This window comes from Cylas formicarius, unplaced genomic scaffold (assembly GCF_029955315.1).
Source record: "Cylas formicarius isolate icCylForm1 unplaced genomic scaffold, icCylForm1.1 PGA_scaffold_1__22_contigs__length_36826433, whole genome shotgun sequence".
NCBI classification, from domain to species: Eukaryota; Metazoa; Arthropoda; class Insecta; order Coleoptera; family Brentidae; genus Cylas; species Cylas formicarius.
Genome location: NW_026844264.1, coordinates 35,883,747 through 35,908,384, shown reverse-complemented (window position 1 = coordinate 35,908,384; position 24,638 = coordinate 35,883,747). Strand labels below are relative to the sequence as shown.

The 24,638-nt window shown below is 36.0% G+C and overlaps 1 protein-coding gene across 1 annotated transcript in view; it reads right to left on the bottom strand.

Annotated features, from left to right (window-relative positions):
* Positions 1-24,638, bottom strand: part of LOC132696951 (MOXD1 homolog 2-like) — a 132,599-nt gene that overhangs the window by 32,563 nt on the left and 75,398 nt on the right. Inside the window, exon 3 of the mRNA XM_060662132.1 lies at positions 10,936-11,100. Coding sequence (XP_060518115.1) covers positions 10,936-11,100 — 165 coding nt within the window. The remainder of the gene's footprint in view (positions 1-10,935; positions 11,101-24,638) is intronic.

Here is a 24,638-nt window from a genome sequence, read left to right as displayed (position 1 = left end):
CTTTTAGAGTCCTGCAAGACATCCAACATCAGTTTATTATCAATTGTGTCAAAGGCTATGGAAAGATCGAGAAAAAAATGTTTGCTTTGTTACTTATAAGTGATACTGGTCCATAGTTTTTTTGGGAGGTTTTGTCGCCTTTACGATAGAGATTTTAAATTCTGCAGCAGTCCTTTTGCGAAAATTGCGGTTATTAACTAAAATAATGATTTACTAATTCCGTGAGCAATCGGTTTTAGTGTTTCGGTTCTGATGTTATCACAACCTGGTGATCATTTTAATTTAGGCGATCCTATAGTTGTGTTTCTTGTCTAATTGGAATTGTTTTGTTGTTTTCAGCTTAATCAATTTATACTTCTGTGTGTTCTGTGTTACGTGCTCTGCATATTGTCACTAATACGAAATAAACAATATTATATGGTTTTTTGGTAACGGGTGTAGAGTGAAGTCCGTTATGTTATAAAAGTGAATACTAAATATCATTTTGTACAAAACAACAAGTGAACAAGAACAAGTAAACAATATCTAAAAAAAATAAAGTAGGATTAGATGTCTGCAATTTGTATTTCAGATTTTGGGTAATAATGATAACCGAGTGTTCACAGAAAACGGGTTTACTATATCCGAACTCCGCCGAGTTTGTCGTTGCATAACATTTTGGTGTTTTCCGTTTCGATTAATACAATTGATGACCTTTGCACAATCAGGATAAAGACGGATTTAACTATATCGATCCCCGCGCGTGCACACAGCTCGAAATAATTTTCCCGATCGGTATACCGACAAACAAAAGCGCTCGGAAACAATAGAAGCTCGGGTTTACGCGCACAGTTTACATTATTCAGCTTTTTCTCTCTCTTTGTCCGGAGTCTCGAGCGCTTATAAATAACGTAACGCTTATGTAAAGCGAGATCTGTGTCCGTCTCTTTCTCTTTTAGTGGAAAACAGTCAAAAAGGAGATCGTAATCTGATTTGAGAAGGCCGGCCCATTGTCTCTTTGATTTAAAACAGTTTACATGCGATCGGAATATAAATAGTGAGAACTCTGACAGCGGTCCATCGCCCGGATCAATCTGAGCGACGCTCCGGCTGACTATTCAAATTGATTTATAAACAAGCCGGATAAATGGACTGCGAAAAGTCGTTCCGACCGGGAATGCCCGTCATTTTGGGGTTTCAAGGACAATGGACAGACAGTGTCCAATTTGCGACGTTTTTCTCTTGCCACAAGTCTAGTTTTATCTACTTCAATGAAACGGTTGTTTGGCTAGTTTTTCTGTGGTAGAAGAAACCATCGACTACATGCAAGAATTTTAGTTTGGTCAAATAAGATTCGATGACGGTCTCATTCTGCTTTTAGCCTAGTTGACATTTTCCATTCTGTTTCTTCAATGGCTGTAAATCTTGGTGATGTTTTGAATGTAAGGAAGGGCAACAGTGGCAACGGTGGAGTTGCTTTCGTACTCATTGTATTTGGAAGGGTATTTTGTGGTGGAACGCTTAATATCTGTAATGTGAAGGGAGGAGCAGATGGAAAGTGTCTTAGTTCTGAGTGAGTTTAGAGAGTTGATAACCGATGATTGTCATGCAGTAAGGTGTCATTTCAGAATGACCTAACGTTAGGTCTGGTTTTCTATTAATAAGGATATCTAAGAATGGGAGATTCTTATTAGTTTCCAATGCAAACTATTCATTGAAGTTTTTAACAAAAATGTCAGCAAATTAGCTTCTCTATAGCTTCCAAGCTTATTAAAATATGTTTTCTTTTACCACTTTTTGAGTTAATTCTTGAAGATTAAATGCGCTTAAATTTTAGGGTATGTTTTCCTGCGGAGAAAAAGTGCCGAGAGTCGCGACGCGGAGACACGAAAGTCGAGTTATTTTTTTCTTTTTGGGTGCGCTCGAAGAAACAAACCTGTCACCTCAAAGTTCTCGATAAAGTGGAGCCAAGTAATTTGATTAATATCGTCGAAACTTTTAATGCGAAATTTGCAATTTTAAACTTGGCTCTTTCGCGAGTTCGGAAGTTAAAAATGGAACGGCTCTAAACCGTCGTCTCTTGCGTGCCAACAGTCGCTTAACTCGACGCAGACCGTCGTCGTTGCATAATTAAAGGGACGAGTTTGCGTTGAGCCTATCGGTTATTTATAATTGCGCTTTCAAAAATTTGTCTACGCTTTTGCTTTTTTTTGACGTAACACCAATTTTTTTAAAGCATATTTTCGATTTTTTTTTTAAACTTATCTGCTTTACCTTTTCATTCTAAAAATGCTTTTTTCTGATACTTTCGGCTACATCTGGGAGGTTCCGCTTTTAAAAAAAGCTTTCTAAGACAATTTAAGATGTCCTCTCCAAATTTTAAATTACAACACAAATTTTTAGATAATATTTTAAAAAATTAATCGTTACCTTCGACAGCAGCTAGAAATTTCTGCTTTTAAAAGGAGGTTTCTAAAGCTTTTCGAAGTGTTTGCTCACGTGGGTACGGACTTACACCGTCGACTGTATCCACGATTCGGGAGGGCAAAGAAAAAATCATTCAGGCTGAAGCGGCAGGCAGTTCCAGTAAAAAACTAAGAAAGCCAAAATTTGAAGATTTGGATAGGGCAATGTTGCAGTGGTTCCAACAGAAACGTCTTAAAAATGTACAGAAAAGTTTGCCGAACAGCTTGCCATTATCAATTTCAAGGCTTCGGAAGGATGATTGGGGAAGTTCAAACAGAGACATGGTATAAATTATAGACAGATAAGGGGAGAAGCCCGTGATGTCGACCCTTTTGAAATTTTTAATACTGACGAAACTAGTATTTTTTACAAAATAACGCCAGATAAAACTCTTAAATTTCAAAGCAAAAAATTGTGTGGGTGAAAAACTTTCTAAAGAATTTATAACAGTGTTAGCTGCCAATATGAGTGGGAGAGAAAAAAATAGAGCTAGTCGTGATTGGAAAATCAACTAACCCACGATGTTTTAAAAACATCAAGCATTTGCCGGTCACTTAGAAGTCAAACAAAATGGGATGCACAATTAAAGGGGAGGAAAATATTACTTCTCTTAGATAACTGCCCTGCACATCCCCACATTCCAAATCTACGGAATATTGAATTGAATTGAATTGAAAACTACAAGTGTATCACCACAGCCTACTAGAACTAGGGCATAATAAAAAGTATTAAAGCTTGGAAAGAGGTGACAGCAGAAACAATTCAACAGAATGCGAACAGGACTTGGAAGATGATCGTCAGCCACTAAAAGAGTGGATAAACCAGTTTCAAACAACAATTAAGTTTACAAGTGAGAAATTGCAAGATTTTATGGTGATAGACCAGGATTTGCCAAAAACAGCAGACTTGACGGAGGAAGCCATACTACAACAAGCAAGAAAGGGTGAGGAAGAGCACCAAGAGGAAGAAGAAGATGAAGAAGTTGACCTGGGATCACCACCGACCATTCAACAAGCCTTTCAATTAATTAGACAGTAAAAAAAAGTATGCTTCGAAACAGATCTGTATCCGGTAACGGGACGACTTCATCTCGAGCTCACGTAGTTCGGTCCTTTTAAATTCCAGCAGACGGTCATATTTTAATACCCGGTGCAGTTCGTTCTATCACGTTTTATTACCGCTTTAATAAACTTTACGACGCCTAGTTTCCCGAAGAAATAACGGCTAGCCGTAATTATTGACGAGACTGTGGGAAAATGTATGTACACACATACGATTTAATTCGTTTCAGATCGGGAATCGGGCGATATTTTCTTTTCGATGCCATCTTTCATTGAATATTAATATACTTTACCGGAAGAGATTAAAAAACAAATAAAAAAGAAACTTGGAAAAGAATAGAACAGAAAAAAATGATGACAGTAGGCAGTCTTCAGAGCAGAGGCCATGTGGACATATAAATAAAAACATAATACACTACAAGAATCTGGAAGTGAATTTAGAAAAAATACAAGCATACAGGATGACATATTAACGCTTAAACAAATAGCTGATATATTTGGGATAACCAAGAAACAAGCGATGGAAGAATCGAAAATGTCGGATGTCGAAATAATACAAATGCCGGTCCCCAAAACAGCGGAAAACTTATTGCTGAAACAAAACTAGAAATCCATCAATTTGGAGCGATTGGCGAAAACAACGTGACCAACCAACAACGAGAACACTTGCTTACCGACAATAGAAGGCAAAAAATTCGTAATAGCAGAACAAAAAGTGGAACTTTTGTAATGCTGAAGAGTCCCTTAACAAAGTAATAAAATAATTCTGTAAGGAGAGACAAATTACCACTGCCAAAAGATTTTTTAATTTTGATCCGGACTGATAGACACTTCGAAGACCTGCGGCCCTGAAGACTCTATCAAGTCCACTTGTATATTGGGGAGAGAAGGGAATTGAGACTACTTTTTAAGCTTGAAAAGTCGTTGATTTTTGAAGTTTGTTCTTAAATCTAAATTTCCTAATTAACTTATCGATAAAACTATCTTCATAGCCATTGATTCTAGCTACCTTTTTTATAAGGCTTCTTTCCACCTCAAACCTTTCTTGATTTAAAGGAAATGTGACAAGTCTATGGACTGGAAAATTAAAACTTGCCATTTTATGTCGAAAAGCATGGTTAGAATGGTTAGAGTCATTACTACAAGCAACAGGTGAAACATGCATCGATATATTGCATCATCCGAATTTGGCATACTCTGCAGCGGTCATATGAGTGAACTAGGTGTTCAGTAATGACCATCCATAGAAAAAAACCTCTTTCACATGTCAGGTGATGTTAACTAGCCTGAAACCTTAAATAGTATAAAAGTATAAAAAAGTATAAAATTGTACTACAGAATGAGTAAGAAAGATATATCAACAACAAAAATAAAACCATATTTTCGCATTTGGTATTGAATGATGAAACAACAAAGAAAGATTTAGAAAAACAGACAAAATGAGAAAAATGTAAATAAGAGAGGATCTGGATGTATAATACAGAACACGACAATTCAGCTGGTGGGGACGTGGAGACCAAGTCAAACATGGGACAGCAATGCTAAGCTTAGGCAAAAAATAGGAACTGGAGCAAGAAATAAAAAAGATTGAGGAAACTTTGTACGTGAATATTAAACATATGATATCCAACGTTTCATTTATTTCTACGTATATGAAAGGGAGCAAACAAACTGAACCGGTTCGAAATAGAAACTTCTCTTTCTATCTCTCTCTATCCCTCCCTCTATCTCTTTGATCCTACCTAATGGACGATTTTCATTCGTTTTTAACTTAATGGAGTGAAAATTTATTATTTATAAATTCGATTGCGGAAGTATTAATAGGATTTTTCCAATATTTATGATATATCGAAAAATATCCTCATTATATTTTACGCCTGACGTTTTTTAAGGTTGAATTAGTGAAATTGTTTTAATGTTCCGTGCCTAATGGATCGTTAATGTTTGTTTGGCATACGTTTCGTCGATTATTCTATATTCTGTAAACAGGTTTATTTATTTAAAAGCTGCTGTTTTCCAGAATGCATGTCAAGAATTTTTCGTTCCTAAAGTATCAAATATTATTAAGCTCTACGTGCTCTATTTACCCGAAAGCAATTTGGTAGTAGATAAAACATCTCTACATTTTCGAAGCTAATGTAAATACAATACAATACAAACAAATACAGAGGAATGAGAGAATAATATAGTAGTATTAAATTTATTAACTTTTTGGCTAAAAACAAAACCACAATCGGGCTATACCAGAAAGTGCTTACCAGAAGTGCTTCGAGGATTTGCAAAAACGTTGGCGCAAGTGTATTATGTCCGTAGGGGGAGGGAGGTGGTTACCTTGAAGGGGGCAAGATTAATTTTGAAAAATATATAAATACTTTTTGAAACAACTTAAATGTCACCTTACTTTTTGAACACACCTCGTATTTGTATCATGGCTTTTAAAATTCAGCCAATTTGGACTTTATCTATTATTTATTTACATGTCAAAATCGAAAACTTTCAACCCCATGTTTTCATTAACCAAATCGCGAATCAAAGCGAATGTCAAATGAAGCAATAATAAGACATGGCTTACACAGTGACTGCAGCTCACTAGATTTTTAACATCTTATAATTTTTTTGGATTCTATTTTTTTTTTTGGAAATGTAGAAGGTGTGTTTTTATGGTACTTTTTAATATAACATTGTCTTTCTTTTTTTTATTATTTTAAACAACGGTGATTGCTCGTTAATTGGTCGAATAATTATTTCGCATTCACTGTATGTGAGCGCCGAACGATTTTTAAACTTGATAAAACTTAAAAAACATAACTTAAAACAAATAATATGCCCACAAGTGCGATGAAGCCGGAATTTTCAAAGTATTTCTCGGACATATGCATAAACACATTTTCAACGGCCTCCCTGGAAATCGCACAGTCATCGCCCGTTCCTCGCGATTTTTCAAAGTTGGCCAAGCAAAAAACGCCCGTCGTAGTCCGTTAAACCTGTGGGTTCGAATTGTACGTCTCTGTCCCCCGCATTTCTCCCCAAGAACGATATCCGCCCAGTCATCGTCTACAATTTGACGGTGAGAACGCTCGTCAAACAAATGTCGAAGTCGTCTCGGAGTTAATTTCGGAGCGGGCCTCAAAATCGACCCTTTTTCCATATTTTCGCTAATAGCCATCGCCTATTTCTCAAACTTATCTGACAGCGTTCAACTTGGCTCATTTATCTTGTGTCGGTAATCTCGTCGGACCCCGTTAATGATGAATTATGATGTCGGCCTTAAGTTATTAGGCAGAGAAAAAGTTTCCAAGGCCCGATATGTCGCGGATAAGTTTATTCAAATTGGCTACAACAGCAACGGGTTTTTCATAATTGCAGCAGCAATTTTATCTTTTTCGTTTTTAGAGATATCCAAATAACCAAATAACCAAAGAGTGCCCTGACATACAAATAATAATAATTATAATTTTATTCACGTATTGGTATACAATAAAAACGACACGGTTCGGATGAACAAAATAAGATATTTTGTGTCTAAATTAACTTAAAATTTATAGAGATATAGTCGATTTTTCATATTAAGCCATCGGACTTGCTTAAGTTTACGACGAACTGGCCTGCCGCGTTTAATCCCAAAAATGAATCTTAGACAGTATTTCTGGATTTTTTGAATCCGTTCTGAGGCAGCCGCTGTCAGACATGGGCCATGGACGACACCACAGTGGTTAAAAGAAGATAAAACTATCAAATCGCACAGGACCTTTTTTAATGATTGATTTAAAATATAAACATAAAACATAAAAATACGTTTATGTTTGACATATTAGTAAACAACGTTGGTGGTTGAATGACTATCCAAGTCATTACTGTTAAAATGGTTTTTCGCAAATTTAACATCCATGATGTTTCCAGATATTTTCAAGGCTGGCGAAGAAATTTACAGAAAACGGTAAAAAATTATGTCGGAATCATAATGTTTTAAATGAAGAAAATACGGCAAACATATTAGGATTCTATGTAGCACATCGAGTGATACATAAATTCCCTCAGTTTTGAAAGAATATAAATGTAATGCATCTAAATTTCGTAAAACTCAAAAACTTGGTGCAGGACAATGTTTTATGGACTGATAAAACTTCGTTCACTACAACAAAGGGCTGTAATAGAGAAAATACGCGATATTGGTATATAAATAACCCCACACAAATACACAAAATAAAAACCCAGGGATACCAACCAATGGTGTGCTGGCAAAATGGGCTTATTTTGAGTCCGATATTTATAGATCAAAAGTTAACTGACGATCGTTATTTGCAACTCTTAGAGCACCAAATAAAACAATATATAGAAGATTTACCCCTAAATATATCAGCGCTGATTATATGGCTGCAAGGCAAGTTAATTTCTAAACATGGAATATCCCAGGGGTTGGATAGGGAACGGCGGAACTATGGATTGGTCAGCCAACGGCCATGTTCGTAAACAGTACTCATATACCAAAGTTTCCGAACCTTGTAAACTTGTTCTAAAAAATAACAAATACGTAAAAAAAATAATCCTGATGCCGTTCCCGCGGTAAAATGACACGTAAAAGTGGGATGAGAACGTTCGAAACTCCGAATATGCGGGTTTAATAACAGCGCACATTCCGTGCGACTGACTCGCAAAGGAACACGACAGAATTGTTTCGTTCTAACGGTAAAGACCGAGGCACGCTGGTAAAGTAGGCTGTGCGAAGATTCCTAATTGCGCACGGCCTTCTACAATTTTTTCGCGAGCAATATTAAGCAATTTTAATCAAAAATGTATTATCTGATCATTTAATTGAACCGCCCTTGTAGAAAATAAAAAATAAAGAAATATAATGTTCTTATATTAAAAACTATTACAGAAACACACTTTCTACATTCTTTTTCATGGGTGTAAGTTTATGGAAAAACTTATATAAAGACATGCGCACAAAAATCTTAACGCTTTCTTTAGAAACTTTTATCTGCTGCAATTTTTTCATAAAAATTACCGTTTCCAAATAAAAAATAGAATCTAAAAAAATTGTTAGTTATTAAAAATCTAGTGAGCTGTTGTCGCTTTTTAAGGCGTATCTTATTATTGCTCAGTGAGTTTGAATGCAAAATACCCTTGTTTAAAATAAGCAAGAAAGAAAATATTGTAATATTAAAAATTGCTATAAAAACAAGCTTTGTACATTTTTTCAATTAGTAAAAAATTAACGAATGCAACGAAAATTACGCTTTATTTAGAAACTTTGGCTCCTGCAATAATTATTATTGTGTTATTTGACATTGCTCAGTTGAATACAAAATACGATAAATTTCACCCAAAATTTATTACCTGATCATTCCATTGCTTTATTTGACATTATCCAATCATTTAATTGTTCAATTGTTTAATAATTAGAGTTTAAATTCAATAGTAAGTAAGTTTTTCGCGTATTGAACTCGCATTTTTCCAATTCAATATGACCAAGCCATCTTTTCAAAAATTTTAAATAACTTTTTGTTAAAAACGTCGTTATTTAGTGATAATTAATATTTCCATTTTGTAATGTGAAATTGTCTTTTAACGTGTTAAACAGAACTGTGTTATAAATAAAAAAGAAAAACGTTTAAAGTCACACGAGAAAATATAAATCAAAATAAAATTTCTTAAATAAATGCCGTGTCAAATGTTGGTCTTTAAAAGCATACAGGGGGGTTGAAACCAAAACTTAATTTTCGAAAGATGTTGGCAATTCAATAACCGCTTAAAATATTAAAACCATTCACGGGAGAGGCGCATATGGAAATATTTGATACGTCTCAATCTCAATCATTAAAAAAATAGCCCTTTACAACAAATATGGAAACGCTTCTTACATCACGTGGTCTAATCTCAACGTGAACCGCCGTGTACATCTCCTTCTCCGCGATGTAGCAATAAACTTTTCACTTAACTACACAAAACGAACTTTGAACCGATTTTCCTTTTTTTTAAACGAGGCGGAGACCAGGAATTTAATTACACGAGCCGGCCAGTGGTGCCCGCGTACCGTCGAAAATTGAACATCAAAACACACAGGGCGTTTCATTTTTCCTACGCGCGACGGATGATTTATCGTCTCGGACGGAATTTAGTACCTGTCACGGAGCATTTTTAATTACCGGCCAGGTCGGGGTAATTATTGTGATGCAAAAATATTTATGAACGGGCCGTAAATAAAAGAGATTTACTAGGTAATCGGCTGAACGCGTCCTATGTTTCGAAAGGCCGAGGACCACACTTCGGTGTAATTAAAAACGCGATATAGGCGTCTCGAGTTTTTCGGTTTCAACGTGGAGAGAGGTCGTTTATTTTCCATCGCAGTTCAAGATGGGAGATGGTTCGACGTCGTGCTTTCGAATAAAGGCAGTACGAAACAAACATAAGGTAGTTATGGCCTAAAAAAACCCCGTGTAATATTTATATTCGATGATGATCAAAGTTATTGATTTGCCTATCAAATTGAAAAATTATAAAAAAAAGTGCACTTTTTTAAATATACACATATTAAGCAAATTAATAATTTATCATTTCTAGCGTTTTGGAATTAACAGTTCAGATTGTTCATACATGTTCTCCGTTCAGTCAGTTTTCAAGTTTACTTTTTTTTAGGTAGGTGTTAGTGTTTAGATTTAAATAAAAAATGAAGTTGCTGCGCAAAAAGTCACGTTTTCTGCAAATCGACTTGAAAATGCAAAGGTTTTCAAATTAAATAATACGTGCTTTGTATAAGACTTATAAACACATTCTTTTAATCTTTTAAATATGATAAAAATGTCGTAATAATTGCTCCTCCCATCACAAACTTTAATTCGATTGTCTTAGTTGCGAAATTATGATGGCAAATTATTTTTTTTAAAGCCCTACTACTTTAAGTAGAGTTTGACAAAACAAGAGGGGTTTCCTTAATTTCTGGCATAAAATATGCGTTTAACTCTATGATATCTTCAATACCCGTTAAAGCATTTTTTAAAAATATTAAGTAACAATGAAGATTTTACAGTTACTTAAGTCACTTAAAGTTTACAAATCCTTTAATTTAATTTAAATCTTTTTCGACCTCTACAAAGTTATCATGGTCCGACAAGCAAAAAACAAAAATCATTCGCTTTTTTTAACAATCAAAAATCATAAAATATTTGCGGATCGGACGGTGTCAAATTTAACATTTCAATGTTGACGCTACTTTTTCGAAGAATCGGCAACGTCGCAGTGATAATAGATCGATAGGGCATCGCCGCTTACGGAACTAACCCAATTTTCAGAACTATTCAATGTCCCACTCTTCTAAGTATCGCGAAACACCTTATATGTGACACTAAAACGTTGCCTACAAGCTCCGAGCTCCCCAAAAGTTTTAATGGCCCGAATAAAATCGATATAAGAGAAGAGCGCGACTTACCGTGATGGGAATATCGTGGTGGTCGCAGGTGTCCAGTTTTCTGCGGAAACGGAGCACCGTGTGTGTGCTGTTTTCGTAACCGAGCAAAAGCTGGTAATCCTGGCTGGGATCCACTTCCGGCTCGCGATCGGTCGCGCTGCCTGGCGAATGCTTCACGTGTCTGTCCTGAAACCAAACAAAAATAACCCTTATTAAATGCGGTCTGATTTATTAACGTTTTTAAAGGTTGACATTTGGCGTAAAGTTGAATATAACGCGACAGAATAAAACTCGCAGAGAAATTCTTTCCTCATCCTCCCAAGATGAATTAATTATTATATTCCCGAGCCGTCCCTGTAAATTGCGATGACAAAAACATGGGAAAGGCTTCAAAAAAGGGCTATTGGTAAAGTTCTACGTGGTTAAATACAGAAGCGACGCTTCACAATTCCGAAAACAGTAGACATGACATAATTTCACGCTTTAAGACCGGCACCAGTTTTTACGAGTCGCCGGATGGGTCCGACGTTGTTTGCGGTCGTACAACATAATTTAAAAATACGATTGACGATTACCGTGACCGGCATTTCCCGTCGTCGTCGTCTGCCTTTCGGTTTCTATGTAGCGACGATGACAAAGTCTGCGAAACGGCCGGGGACGAATAACCGACACCTACGAGCGGATTTTATTGCCGGAATAAAGATGTTTACGCTGGACGTTTCGTATAGTTTTGTCCGCTTTCGTCTGAACAACGCAGATTTTTACGGTCGCCATATTTTATTCAATGACCCGGAAACAATACGCGATGTAAAACTTATGTCATCGAATCGCTTTTTGGGGACACATTTTAGACAACCTCCAGATAAGCGTTGCGGCCGAACTGTTCTGACAAGTCGTAATCATGCGCTACTCGATCAGTTGGACAGGTGCGCCTTAACTTATCCCAAATAGGCAATGTTGGCAATATTAGGTATTCTTTAAACAGCAAAGACATGTTTTAAAGATATAATACCCCAGGTTTACGAATAAAACCTAGTGCTAACAATACAGGGTGTCCATTATTACGTGGAAATTTTGAAAAAAATCGACTCTATACACTTTAACAGATTGAATAAAACTTCCGAATACATATTTAAAGAAGCAGTTAGTAGTTAACTAGAAAAACTATAACTTATCTAAAATACAAATAAAATAAATACTAACAAAAAACTTGAAATCTACGAACTTTTCAAATTAGAATATGAAAAACAACAAAAACAAACAGAAATGTCAACGTTTACCTTAATGCGTTAAAAAGGAGATCGTGTGTCATAGCCAACTACATTTTAAGTATTTTGATATTTCTTTGTTGTTTTCATTTTACTAGCAACATTTTTAACTAAACTTTATGGACCGAATTAATAACCCATAAATTCAGAAGTTTTATTAAATTTGTTAAAGTGTAAAATTTCCACGTATTAGGAGACACACTGTGTTAGTCTGCAAAATGAGCTAAAACAGCCTCTTTTAACTCAACTTCGTCCATGCAAGTCCCTTTTCTAATAATAGTCGCTGGGGGCCATATCTGGACTATAGGGAAGATGATCTATCTGTTGAAACCCCCGCTCTAAAATGGCAGCTTCACGCACGCACGCCTGTTGCAGTCTCGCAATGGTATTATTTTCTTTAAAATCTATCAAAAGATTTCCTTCACAATCCCAAAAGATCGTGGCCATCACCTTTTTTGTTGACTGACAGACTCTGAATTTTCTTGGAGGGGCTTCACCCTTACGACGCCACTCGATCGATTCCTTTTTCGATAGAGGGTCATAATAGAGAACCAACTCCCGTCACAACACCTTCTATCACAGGCTTCGGTTCCGACCCACAGAGTTCCAAAAAAGACCGCGCACACTCGACACGGCGTTGTTTTTGAATAGCCGAAAGGTTTTTAGGAACCCAACTTGCACTAATGTTATGCCTACTTAAATGATCATTCGACGAACACTTCTATCAGAAACCTTAGTAATTTCTGAGATTTGCTTGACCTTTAAGCGTAGATCACTCAATACCACCTCTTCCACAATCGCAACTTTATGACTGTTCTATAGTCAATTTGCGTTATTTGCGACATTTTTTCGGACACGTCTTGTTTAAAATGCTGTCAATAAAAAACTATTCCCCCGTATTATGAGATCTAATAATTTATCTTTATATAGAATTTTTAATATCACCTTCTGGTGAAACAAAATAGTCGTTAAACTCCTACCAAATTGTGGGCAATTGTGTGCTAGAGCTATTTGTCGCAATAAATTTTAAAACAATATAAAAAACCGCCGCAATTTTCTTGCCGACGCAAGCGAGGCTTTAGGCGACGAATCTGCTTCTAAAACTTCTAATGTTGTCAGACGCGTCGCGAGCCAGCGAGCCGCTTTAGAAACCCTTCGAGGAAAACGAAGAAACGTGAAGAAAGCGGCGAACCGGCGATAATGGCGATAAATATTCCGAGATGGCGTTTTACCGAACGTAAAAGGACAACGTCCCGTTTATGATACGATCTAAGACGGGTAGAATTTATACTGCCTTCCTATTTAAAAGGACTTATAAGGCCGTATAACATCCGATGTCAATTATAATCTTTCTTAGACAAAAGATGGTGCCTCGACGGCTGTAAATAAAGGAGTGCCTGGTGTACTGGCGGTAGCTGCCGGACCGCACACGCTATTGCAGATACGCATGCGCAAGATGATTGATCTGCGCGTCAGCCGCGATGCTCAAAATTGGGGAAGCTCTAGCTACCAGAAGTAGTTGTAACTCCAAAAACATACCAAATAAAAGCCCATGGTTCTGCAGAGAAGTTAACGAAAAGTGCAATTGAAAGAATGTAGCGTACCTAAACTGTACGACCCTAAGAAACGCACAATCATTCGGATGTTACAAAACGTAGCAACTGAATAGACAAGGAACTTATCGAAACCAATCAAAATATCAAAGAAACCTGGATAGAATATCTTACAGATTTATATGAATCGAACACACCAGAAAAGGCCCCATCCAGGACCATTCAAATACTGCGGAGAAAGCCTTAGGGCCCAACAATTCTGATGATTTACTCCCATGTGAAATGCATGGAATGCTGTAAACTCCTGGTCTCCATCCAAACGATCAAGTACACAATGGTTGGGGCTGATTTTCTATTGATAAAGATATCTAAGAATAGGAGCTTATTATCACTTTCGGGTGTATGGAGTTTAAACGACTAAGAAACCCCGCGACCTTGAAAAATAAATGTAAATAAACTGAGGGAAAATGTAAAACCAGCAATTGTACCACTGGATGATAGCGATGACACAAATTCAAATTATTCTAATAACCTACTAGCAAATAAAAACGTTACTAGCATAATAAGAAGAATGACGTAGCACCATTGGGACCATTAGAAAAACTATAGGAACGTATTTTTTGTAATGCACTCAACGGTGAGATGGAGAAGTTCCAAGAAGGAAATTATGATTGATACTTCAAAGAAACTTCCATAGGTTACTGTAATACTATTTACAAATCTTCTCCTGCTGGCTTCTTCAGAGTTCATCTGGCTTCAGTTCAGTCAAATTCTGGCTCCAGAAGAGTTGCAAATTTCGAGTGGTCTATTTTCAGAAACTAAGCATTTTGCAAGCAAAAACCTCCAGAACTATGGACGAACCAAGACCGCGCTTACTGCGGATATTAAAATGTAAACTGTATTACGTGATATAGGTGAAGTTTTGGAGTACGGCTCTGGGAATTGGCGGCTAACTTTACGACAGTCTCATCCGTATACGAGATAACCCTATATGGTGTAGTTAACATAGTTGCTGCGTACGGGGACTTGTTTTCCGTGGATTTATAACAGGCTATGACTTAATTATGAGAGCCCGTTTAAAAGTTTTTTTTCCCGAAGATTAATTCGGCCGGTTTTCATACCGCCGGACAAATCAACTTTCGGAATACGAAGAAGAAGAAAAAAAGAACGGAACCCGCGGGGCTGTCGTCCAATCTTTTGGACAATAAGATATGATTGTAGTGTCCGCCGCGGCAAAAACTCGAACGACTGGTTATCATTTCGCTTAAACATGGACGTTACTCCGGACCAAATCCGCCACGACGTACTACCGGGTGTCAAAATATATCTTGCGACAACACTAACCAAGACTAAAAACCTGGTAACTTTCAAACGTTAAAGAAAAATTGTTGTAATGTTTAGTGGTAGTAGTTTCTTCTTCCCAGAGGAAGAAATCCACGGGCGAAAGGAAATAATTCATTCTTCAAACTGCCGATATATTTAACGTCAAAGTCAACGCTCTTCTTAGACGGAAAAAAGGTGACATATAATACAATAATTAAGACCCAACGAAATTTTTTGACATTTTGACATTTTGACAGTCGTCAATTTAACCGTTTGTTTAGTTAACAATAAGGAACCAATTAAATTAAAGCTTCTTGCTGTGGACTGTGGACTCTTTCGTGTTCTTTGAGTCACTCTTTTATTCTCTATTTATATATCGCAATACTCAAAAGTATTTTATAATCTACCAAGTGAATTTGAAACAATAAACACTAAACGCGCTTCAGAGGAACTGCACAAATATCTGTTATCATAAAACAATTTTCTTATCTCTTGTTCCTTCAATTGTAGTTGATTTTCTATTTGTTTATGTTTTGCGTAATACAATTTAATAATGTTTTTTTACTTGTTCAAGTTTGTCCAAAACCACCATGTTCCCAAAATGCAGTTCCGGTTTATTCACAATCGGTCACGTAAAATTTTTTTCGCAGCCGTTTGGACGTATGTAACCCAATAAATATTTCATATTCTAATGGACACTTTATCCAATTCAAACAAATGGCATTAGCAAAATAAACAGACGAAAATTAATCGGCAGTTATTAATATTTAATTAAATAATATTCGTGCGTTGAATTTACCGGTAATTTTAACATTCGTATCGCGCGTCAGCCTCAGCTTTTACAGTGCGAATCATAACGAGAACTAGTCACAACTCAATAAATGGGGTAACCATTGATTTCTTACTAAATTATTATAATCGTATTTATTTCACTACAATTTAAATAAAAATAAAAAATACGCGAATTCTCAGTCAATAAATACAGGGACATGCGGCAGAATTCCTCAATATTGACCGCCTTGTGAGAATCAAATATTGAAATTAATTTTCTTATTAATTAGTATTTATTTGTTCATAATTTTAATTGCAAGTTGCTAAAAATCTTATTAAATTACACTAAGAAAAAAAAGACATTAAACAAATACAATAAACTCACAGCTAGGAATTTCTATACATAATTACATTTTTTATGTAAATGTCTAAATCTAATTCTGTCAAACTATCAGACTAATCATTGAGATTAATTATAAGGTTGTTCGGAAAGTCATTTCGTTTTTTCCCGTCAGAGGACTTAATTACGTTTTTTCGAAACCGACTTCACACTTAAGCCGCATAAGCATTATATGTCTTGAGAGCTGATATTGCAAGGCTTGTGTGTGAAAAAGTTCTATTAATTCTACGCAGTAGTTTTTGGTTGGTGCCCTTTTAAATATGGAGAGCAATAAGCAGCATTTTCGTCATATTTTACTTTTTTACTTCAGAAAAGGTAAAAATGCTGTCCAAGCGAGAAAAAAATTGACGGATGTGTATGGAGAAGGCGTATTAACAGTACGCCAGTGCCAGAACTGGTTTGCAAAATTTCGATCCGGCAATTTTGATGTCGAAGATGCACCACGGTCTGGAAGGCCGGTCGAAGCTGACAAAGATGCGATAAAGGCATTAGTTGTCGAATTCGACTGTTTATGGCCATTTGAAAGGCATGGGCTTAACCTCGAAGCTCGATGTGTGGGTGCCCCATGTCCTTACCGAGCGAAATTTGTGTCGTCGCGTTGACGTGTGTGATTCGCTCCTCAAACGTCAAGAAAATGATCCATTTTTGAAGCGGATTATTGCTGGGGACGAAAAATGGGTTGTATACAACAATGTTAAACGCAAGAGGTCATGGAGCAGAAAAGATGAACCCGCTCAAAGCGTGTCAAAAGCCAACATTCACCAAAAAAAGGTGATGCTCTCCGTTTGGTGGGATGTCGAAGGAATCGTTTTTTTTGAGCTTTTGCCGGACAATACAACGATTAATTCAGAAGTCTATTGTCATCAACTGGACGAATTGGATAATGTGAGACCTCACACAAGTTTGGTCACTCGCCAAAAACTTTTACAGCTTGAATGGGACGTACCGCAACATCCACCATATTCTCCAGATCTGGCGCCTTCCGACTACTATTTGTTCCGGTCCCCGCAAAATTTTTTGGATGGCAAAACCTTTACCTCAAATGAAGATGTCAAAAACCACCTGAACCAGTTTTTTGCCAGCAAGGACCAAAACTTTTATGAGAGGGGAATTATGTTACTGCCAGAAAGATGGCAAAAGGTGTTGGACCAGAATGGCCAATATATAATTTAATAAAATATTTATTCATTATACGAAAACTGTCTTTCATGTTCCCCAAAAAAAAACGAAATGACTTTCCGAACAACCCAATATATTGAGGTTTATGTGGTTTTGTATAGAAATGTAAGAATCCTCAATTGGTATATTGTTAATTGAATTTTTTCCCAAACTTAAAGTAGGAGTACCATTTTCTGCTTTCTGCATTTAACATATTTAATTGTATTATTATTATATGGTACCATATTTCTCTCAAACTATGTTTGGAATGTTAGTTCTTTCAGAATAGTCAGTGCAAAAGGATTGTTCGAGGTGGAACACAGTTCAGGGAAACCTTACCTTCTTTTAAATCCCCGATAATGATGTTTCATTCGAATCCAGTTTTAAGTAAGCACTTCTTTTTTATTATCGGTGACAAATGTCGCCATTCTATCGAAATAGATATTAACGTATTAGTTAGAGCAACGATATTTTCAATTTGGCCTAGCTATCGGCGTATATTCATCATAAATTCATTCATTTCAAGCTTTGAAGCCCAGGTTTGAGGTTCTTGGTTCTGTGCGACTTCCATTAGACTTGTATTCTGGGCCCCCATATTGGTAATTGCTGGTTTCAAACCTTACAAAACCAATTAAAAACTAACAGAAGTATTACTGCATTTTGCTCCAGTATGCTTCCTTGTGGGACACTTTCGATGAGTTTTTCACCTCAATGAAACGCCTCGTAACACGTTGCCGTTATCATTCGCATGTTTTTACCGAACACAAATCGTCTTATGTTGCGGATAGCGCGTCCCCGGCGTTCTTTGAAGCTTTTTTCCTTCATCCGTGGGCTAGAAAATCGCACGGAAAAGGGATATAGTCTCGTTAAGGGAGAAAAGACCGGGCCCATGCGTGTTTATAACGTTCCAAAGAGTGATTCATTTTTCTTTTTGCCCGACTTATCTCCGGGGGGTTCAATCTCCGAGCAAAAGGGATTTCTCGGCGACCTTGCCGCTTTAACACCGGCAAGGGCCGCTGACCGCACTCCGGGGAGGGAATTTCTCTTTGTAGTTTAATGGGTTTCTTTGTTTTCGTTTACGTTTGTAGATTGGTCGTGGCTGGACGAGAGACGGTAGAAGAAACGACAATTTTCTCGTTATTTTCCGCATCGGGTCGCTTTCAACACCCAATTGTATGGTGCGCGTCAAAGTATATCATCTTGACTCTTGACCGCAATGGACCGTATTGCGCAAATAGATGATTTACACTCGATTTTCTCATCATAGCGTAGACAAGCCATTTAAATTGGTAGATACCAACTCACATCCACTAAGGCTCCCAAATAAAACTTATACAGTGGGGTTAGGCTTGATAAAGGCGTTGATATAATAAAAACAAAGAAAATATTATTAATTCACGCAAACAAAGCTGGTATAGCAAGAGCGAATACAGGTAGATGCAATTTCGAAATAAAACTTTTGCAGTTCTAAAAATCTATCATACAGAACAGAATAATTCAGACATGGAAATATGTATTTTAATTTTTCCTGTTGCTGTTTCATTACCGAATGGATATAGGGGAACATATTGTTGTTTGTCCTTTTAAGGTCATATTTATCCAGCTTGTTCTTGCATTCTCGATTTCACTGTGAATAGAATAGTTACCACTACTTTGTAGAGTGTCCAAATTTGATGCCTTTCTATTCCAACTTTTTTTTTTCTTGCTTCCATTATTGCATTCCAGTTTCTTTCACGATCGCTGAAAAGACGACCTTTATTCCTGCGAGGTACCTCGCACACAGTATCCCCCAGAGGAAAAAATCCCGTGCGGTAATGGAAAAGAAACTGCTATCGTAAATATCTTAATCCAGCAGGATTTTGATCGAAAAATAAGGTCCTCTAATTTTTTTATTAAAACTCCACGTCCAAATATTTATTTTTTGTGGGTGCTGGGTACGATATTTTCACATCCATCATGGATTGCTTGTAGTCCAAGACTTATAATTTTGTTTATTGACGGAACCGTGTCTTCATCACTAAAGAGTATATGAAGATGCACGATATCATCATTTCAAGTCACTTCTTCCATCAATCTGTTCTCATTAGTTTTTGCTCATTGCGGATTTTGTAATGGATCTTTCTCGATATTTTGAGTTAAACAAATTACAAACTTCTTAGGTTGTCGTTTTGTAATTCCCGTTACTGACAGAAATGTAATTGTTAAATTAAATTTCTGATTTTTATGCTTTTGCTCACGAAAAGTAAGAGATGGATATAGAACATTGAAGATTTACAAGTTTCGGATAGGTTGGCTTTACTATGAACGCAAATAAAACCAAACTAATGGTTATTAGCTGAAAGCTCCATGAAAAGTCTGTTCAAAGATATAATAAAGTGACCAACTGATACGAATTAAGGAAAGACCCGGGCAAGCTGTAAGAATCAGGTCCGTACTTTGCTTAGAATTTAATAATTTGGGATTTTGTTAGGAAAGATACTAAACAATATTTTTTTTAAATCTAAAACAAAATTACAAATTATTTTGATTAAATACTTAAATTCCTTAAAATTGTTCACATAATTTATTAATTAATTGCTTTTTGGTATAATCTTCGTGAAAATAAATGTCGATATTATACATGTAGTTTTGGATTGTTGCTTCTGTGTCACATGAGGAAGGGGTTTTAGTCAACTGCCTACTGCGATAATTTGCATTGTCCATTACAATTACGCTCTTAGGAGGAATGTTTGGAACTACAGAGAAGAATCTTTAATATTTTTCGCAGACAGAGAAAGTCCATTTGGACTCCAACCATCTGTAGAGCCAGCATGCAAAATAGTTATTCTTTTACCTCTTTTCGATGGCGCGTTTGTTTTACACTTATCAGTTGAGTCAACCCAACCCTTTTCCGGGGTATCATAAGTGACGAACCAGGTTTCATCCAAGTAAATAATTGGCCTTTGTTGTTCTCTGTAAATCCTAATTTTTTCTAAAAAATTTTAGGCCGTATTATATCTTGATCACTTTCATTTACACTCGAGAAAATGTTGGAATTTTCGTCAATGTGGCACACAGGTTGCTATAAATTTATTTTCACAATTTTACCTGAATTTAAATTCCGAAACTTTAGGTAATAATCTTGTTGCATTGTGGGATTGCGATTGTATGAAAATTGAGAAATTCTCAACAGGTATATTATTACTACCCTCACATTTGATATTACTTGATCGCTTGATTGTTGTTGATTTTATTATACCCAAATAAAACATAACAAAACTTGTATCATAGATATTTGTAAAAACCATAAAAGTCCATCCCTGATCGGCAGGTATTTTGATAACAGTCGTTAAAATCCACTCATATTTTGAGACACACCGTACGATGTAAATATTTATACGCTAACTTGTATTTAATCCGCATTGGCGTGTAGCGACTGATGACTTTAATGGCAGTTGCATTGGATTTAAATGTTTTTAAATATTTTAAACGTCAGACGGATAGGAAGACGCCTTAGGAAGACAAACCTATTCAGGATTAGGTTATTCATGACGGACCTACAGTTCGAATAATTTCGAAAGAATATGTTTTGAATTGATAATTGAAAAGCAGTAGTCGAAATTATACGGGAGCTTGGATTATTTAACACGAAATTGCGTTTGCAAGACAAAAATGGTGGATGATTACGGGAATTAGGTTGGCAGATGCATAGCGATAAATATAATTTTTTGACGAAGAAATAAGTGTAATTATTAGGCAGTGTAACTATGGTATGGAGGGGTAAACGTTTCAAACAAAAAATTTTTCTCAAAATTCTAAAAATCACGAACAACGGGTGTCTTAATTTTGTAGCTGTCAAGTTCAGATATGATAGAGAAGCAGAAGGCCATATCCGTATTTAAACTTTAGAAATTGGGCGCAATTAAAAATATTTTTTGAAAAATTTTGAAAATTTTTTTGCTTAAAGAAAAAACATTTTTGTCGAAAAAGCGCATTTGATTTCAATTATTTGGAAAATATAAAACACTTTGTAAAATCTCCTTTTCAGTCGATTTGGTGTATACAGTCTTAAATCAGGGCACCTGTATATTTATTTCTTCTGGTATTATTAATTTGTTTATTAATGAATATTAAAAATTTTCGGAATTAAAAAGTATCGCATTATTAATTATAACTGAAAGTGTTTTGTGAAAAGTAACCTAAAGTAACTTAAACCTATGGTACGTTATTATTAACTGACACAGGGGTACCATTGTTGCACCTAAGATATTCTTCCATATTTTTCCAGTATTTTTGAAAAAATTTTGATTTTTTTTTGGTAATTTTAACTTCTAGGAAAATCGTTCATCCGATTGGCAAAATTCTTTAAGCAGCAGACGCAGAAGATCCAGTGCAATAACATTTATTTCGGGCATTTTTTAGATTATCTACAGGGTTTTCAAGTTATAGGTAAAAATCTAAAAGACCTAGAAAATTGTTCTTTTACAGAGTAAATTATTAGCGGCGAATCAAAAATCGTAAAAAATATGGCTGATCGGTTCAAACAGTGTCATAGGCCGCACCAAGAGCTACAATTTTTGTATTTGCGGTTTTCGTCTATCACATCCGCTGCTCGGGATATTTGAAAAAATCCACAAATTATATTTTATACGGAATAATACGTTTTTTTTTTTTTAATTTTCGAATTTTTTGGAATTGTATACTTAAATATTCTGATTTCCAAGGGTACGGTCTGAAAATTAACTAATTTATATACAATTTTTTTTTTCAAAGAAACTTCCACAGGCTTCGACTCAGCAAAAACGGACGCATGAAGAATCCAGAAGTTTTGTAAATAGAAATTGAGTACGATTTGCCGGTTTAACATTTTAATTTTGATAATCCTTCGTGGTCAAAACTGCAATGGAATTACCTTAACATTTATTCTATCCTGAGCTAGGTGTTTTATCAGAAGCGACCCATCCTTATAATAAATATTCGGAAGGTCAGGTATAAGGACCTTCCCGAGGGAATTACGGTATCCCGAAATAGTAAAGTCTCTTTTAGGGGTCGTTAAACGGGGATTGTCGCGTTTAAACCCCACACGGCGCTAAGCCAGCTCGAAGGGCAATATTTCAATTTACATGAGAGAGAGGCGTATTACAGTCAAAATCGAAAAAATAAAAATGGGTTTTATCGTAGAAATAATTTCGGACAGCAGATTACGGCGATTTAATTTAATTTTAAATTTAAAGTGACTCCTGTGTTTAATTAAAGTCGGATTACTAGGTCAGGTATCGGGGAATTTACTTTATTTTACATCCGGACGTTGTAAAAGGGGATTATTGCGGCCGAGTTCAAAGTTAAATTAAAATTTACTTTTTTTACTCAGTACGAAACGGCTAAATTAGAAAAAGTTTCGAACGCCAACGCGAAAGTAAAAAAATAAATAAAATGTTTATTTCAATCGCCCATTGTAGAGTTTTCCTGTATGAGTTCCATATTTCCCGTTTTTGGGTTTAAATTAAAAAAAATTCCAATACTTTCAAATTGTAAATCAATAGAATATATTATTTTTATTTTTAACTTAATTATGGTAAAATGTCGATTGCCTAATACACAATTGATAATTACAAAAAATGATATCTTTTTTGTGAACATTGCAATTTGAAAGTAATAGACATCACCAAACATATTTTACGACGACTAGATGGATGGAAATCGTCACACACTACAAGATAAACCACGGACTAAAAACATAGTATAGTAGGTACGACTTGTGCCTGAATAAAATAGATTGTTCCTCTTGCTTTCACTGATACTTCAACAGAGGTCTGAATCATCATATCATATCAAATCATTTCAGCAATTATTTCGTCTGCAGCATTCGGCAAGTTTGTTTTTCAAATTTTTGTCAATTTTTAAGAACTCACATTTTAGACTTTGTCTAGAATGATACCGTGCATTACTGAACGAACTGAAGACAGTTTTTCAAAAATTCATCACTGAAAATGGTGCGCCAACATTCTTAAACAATCCACAAAAAAGAAATTAAATTACAAAAAATCACAGTCTTCTTACTTAATTACATGCTGCCTAGTTCTCTGCTGTCACTTCATCGATGGCTTAATCAAAGAGTAGCTTTCAGTCTACAAATCCTTTCACTTGCATAAGTAAAAGTTCTATAGGAGTAAGCTACACGAGTGTTATTTCCAAAAGCATTCTGTATACAAGAACAAGAAAGACAGGGTTAGCAATTGTTAACCTCAATATCCAATGCCATTTACTTTACTCTTATTACCCCATGATAAGCATGATGTGCCATATCCTCCAGATACTCCTCAGAATAATCCAAACCAAAATGTACAAATAGTGTCAACACCAACTGGGTGAAAATCACTTTGAATTTTGCGGCATATCCAATATTGAGGGAACAACATCAGAAGTGTGTTATCGAGGTTCTTATTCAATATCGGATTAAGATCAACGGGAAAATAATCACTAATATATCGCATTATAGTATTCCGACGACACCGTTGTGACTTACAAAGGCTAATACTAACTACATTACAAACGATGGTACGGTGGAAAAGTGTCTTCATAGACTGGGTAGTATTGCAGAAGAAAGTTTCCGGTACGCATGGTCAGATGTTACACTTTCTCGGTTCTCCTGTACTGATGCTACTAGGTTGGACTCTAGACGCATCACTGGAGAAGAAAATAGACCGCAGTATACTAAGAAATCCATGGGTTCAGAGAACAACGAATGAGGAATTCCTTAATGGCGCGAGGAAACTAATATCAAGGAAAGAAAGATGGCAAGGTCCAAAGTCTGTCGGTAGTCGCTGACATTCTTGACTGAAGGACATCCGAACTATATTAGCAATTTGCATCGAGCTCTATTTTGCATACACAAAAATAACCGTCTCCTGGTTATTATTTTTTTTTTAGATAGATTGATTTGTTTCTGCCCTATCCTAGATGCAATGGTGAAGCTTCTAACAAGAATATAGGCTAATTGATTGGTTCTGATTATGTTGCCGATTAATTTTTTATACTTACTTTAACTGAGCTGAAGTTTGAATTCACAGAAAACTGAAGTTTTGATTGCCGACGATATTCCGACAACAGCTCCAACATTTTCCTAATTGAGTCCCCATACATCACACTTTTACGGCGACATGAAACTTTATCATCAACCGGCCGCAATAAAACAACTTTTCGACGCATGCGATGTTATCGCGACGTCGTTAAGCTTTCCAATTTAGAGGGTCCGACCGATTGGAGAGGGTT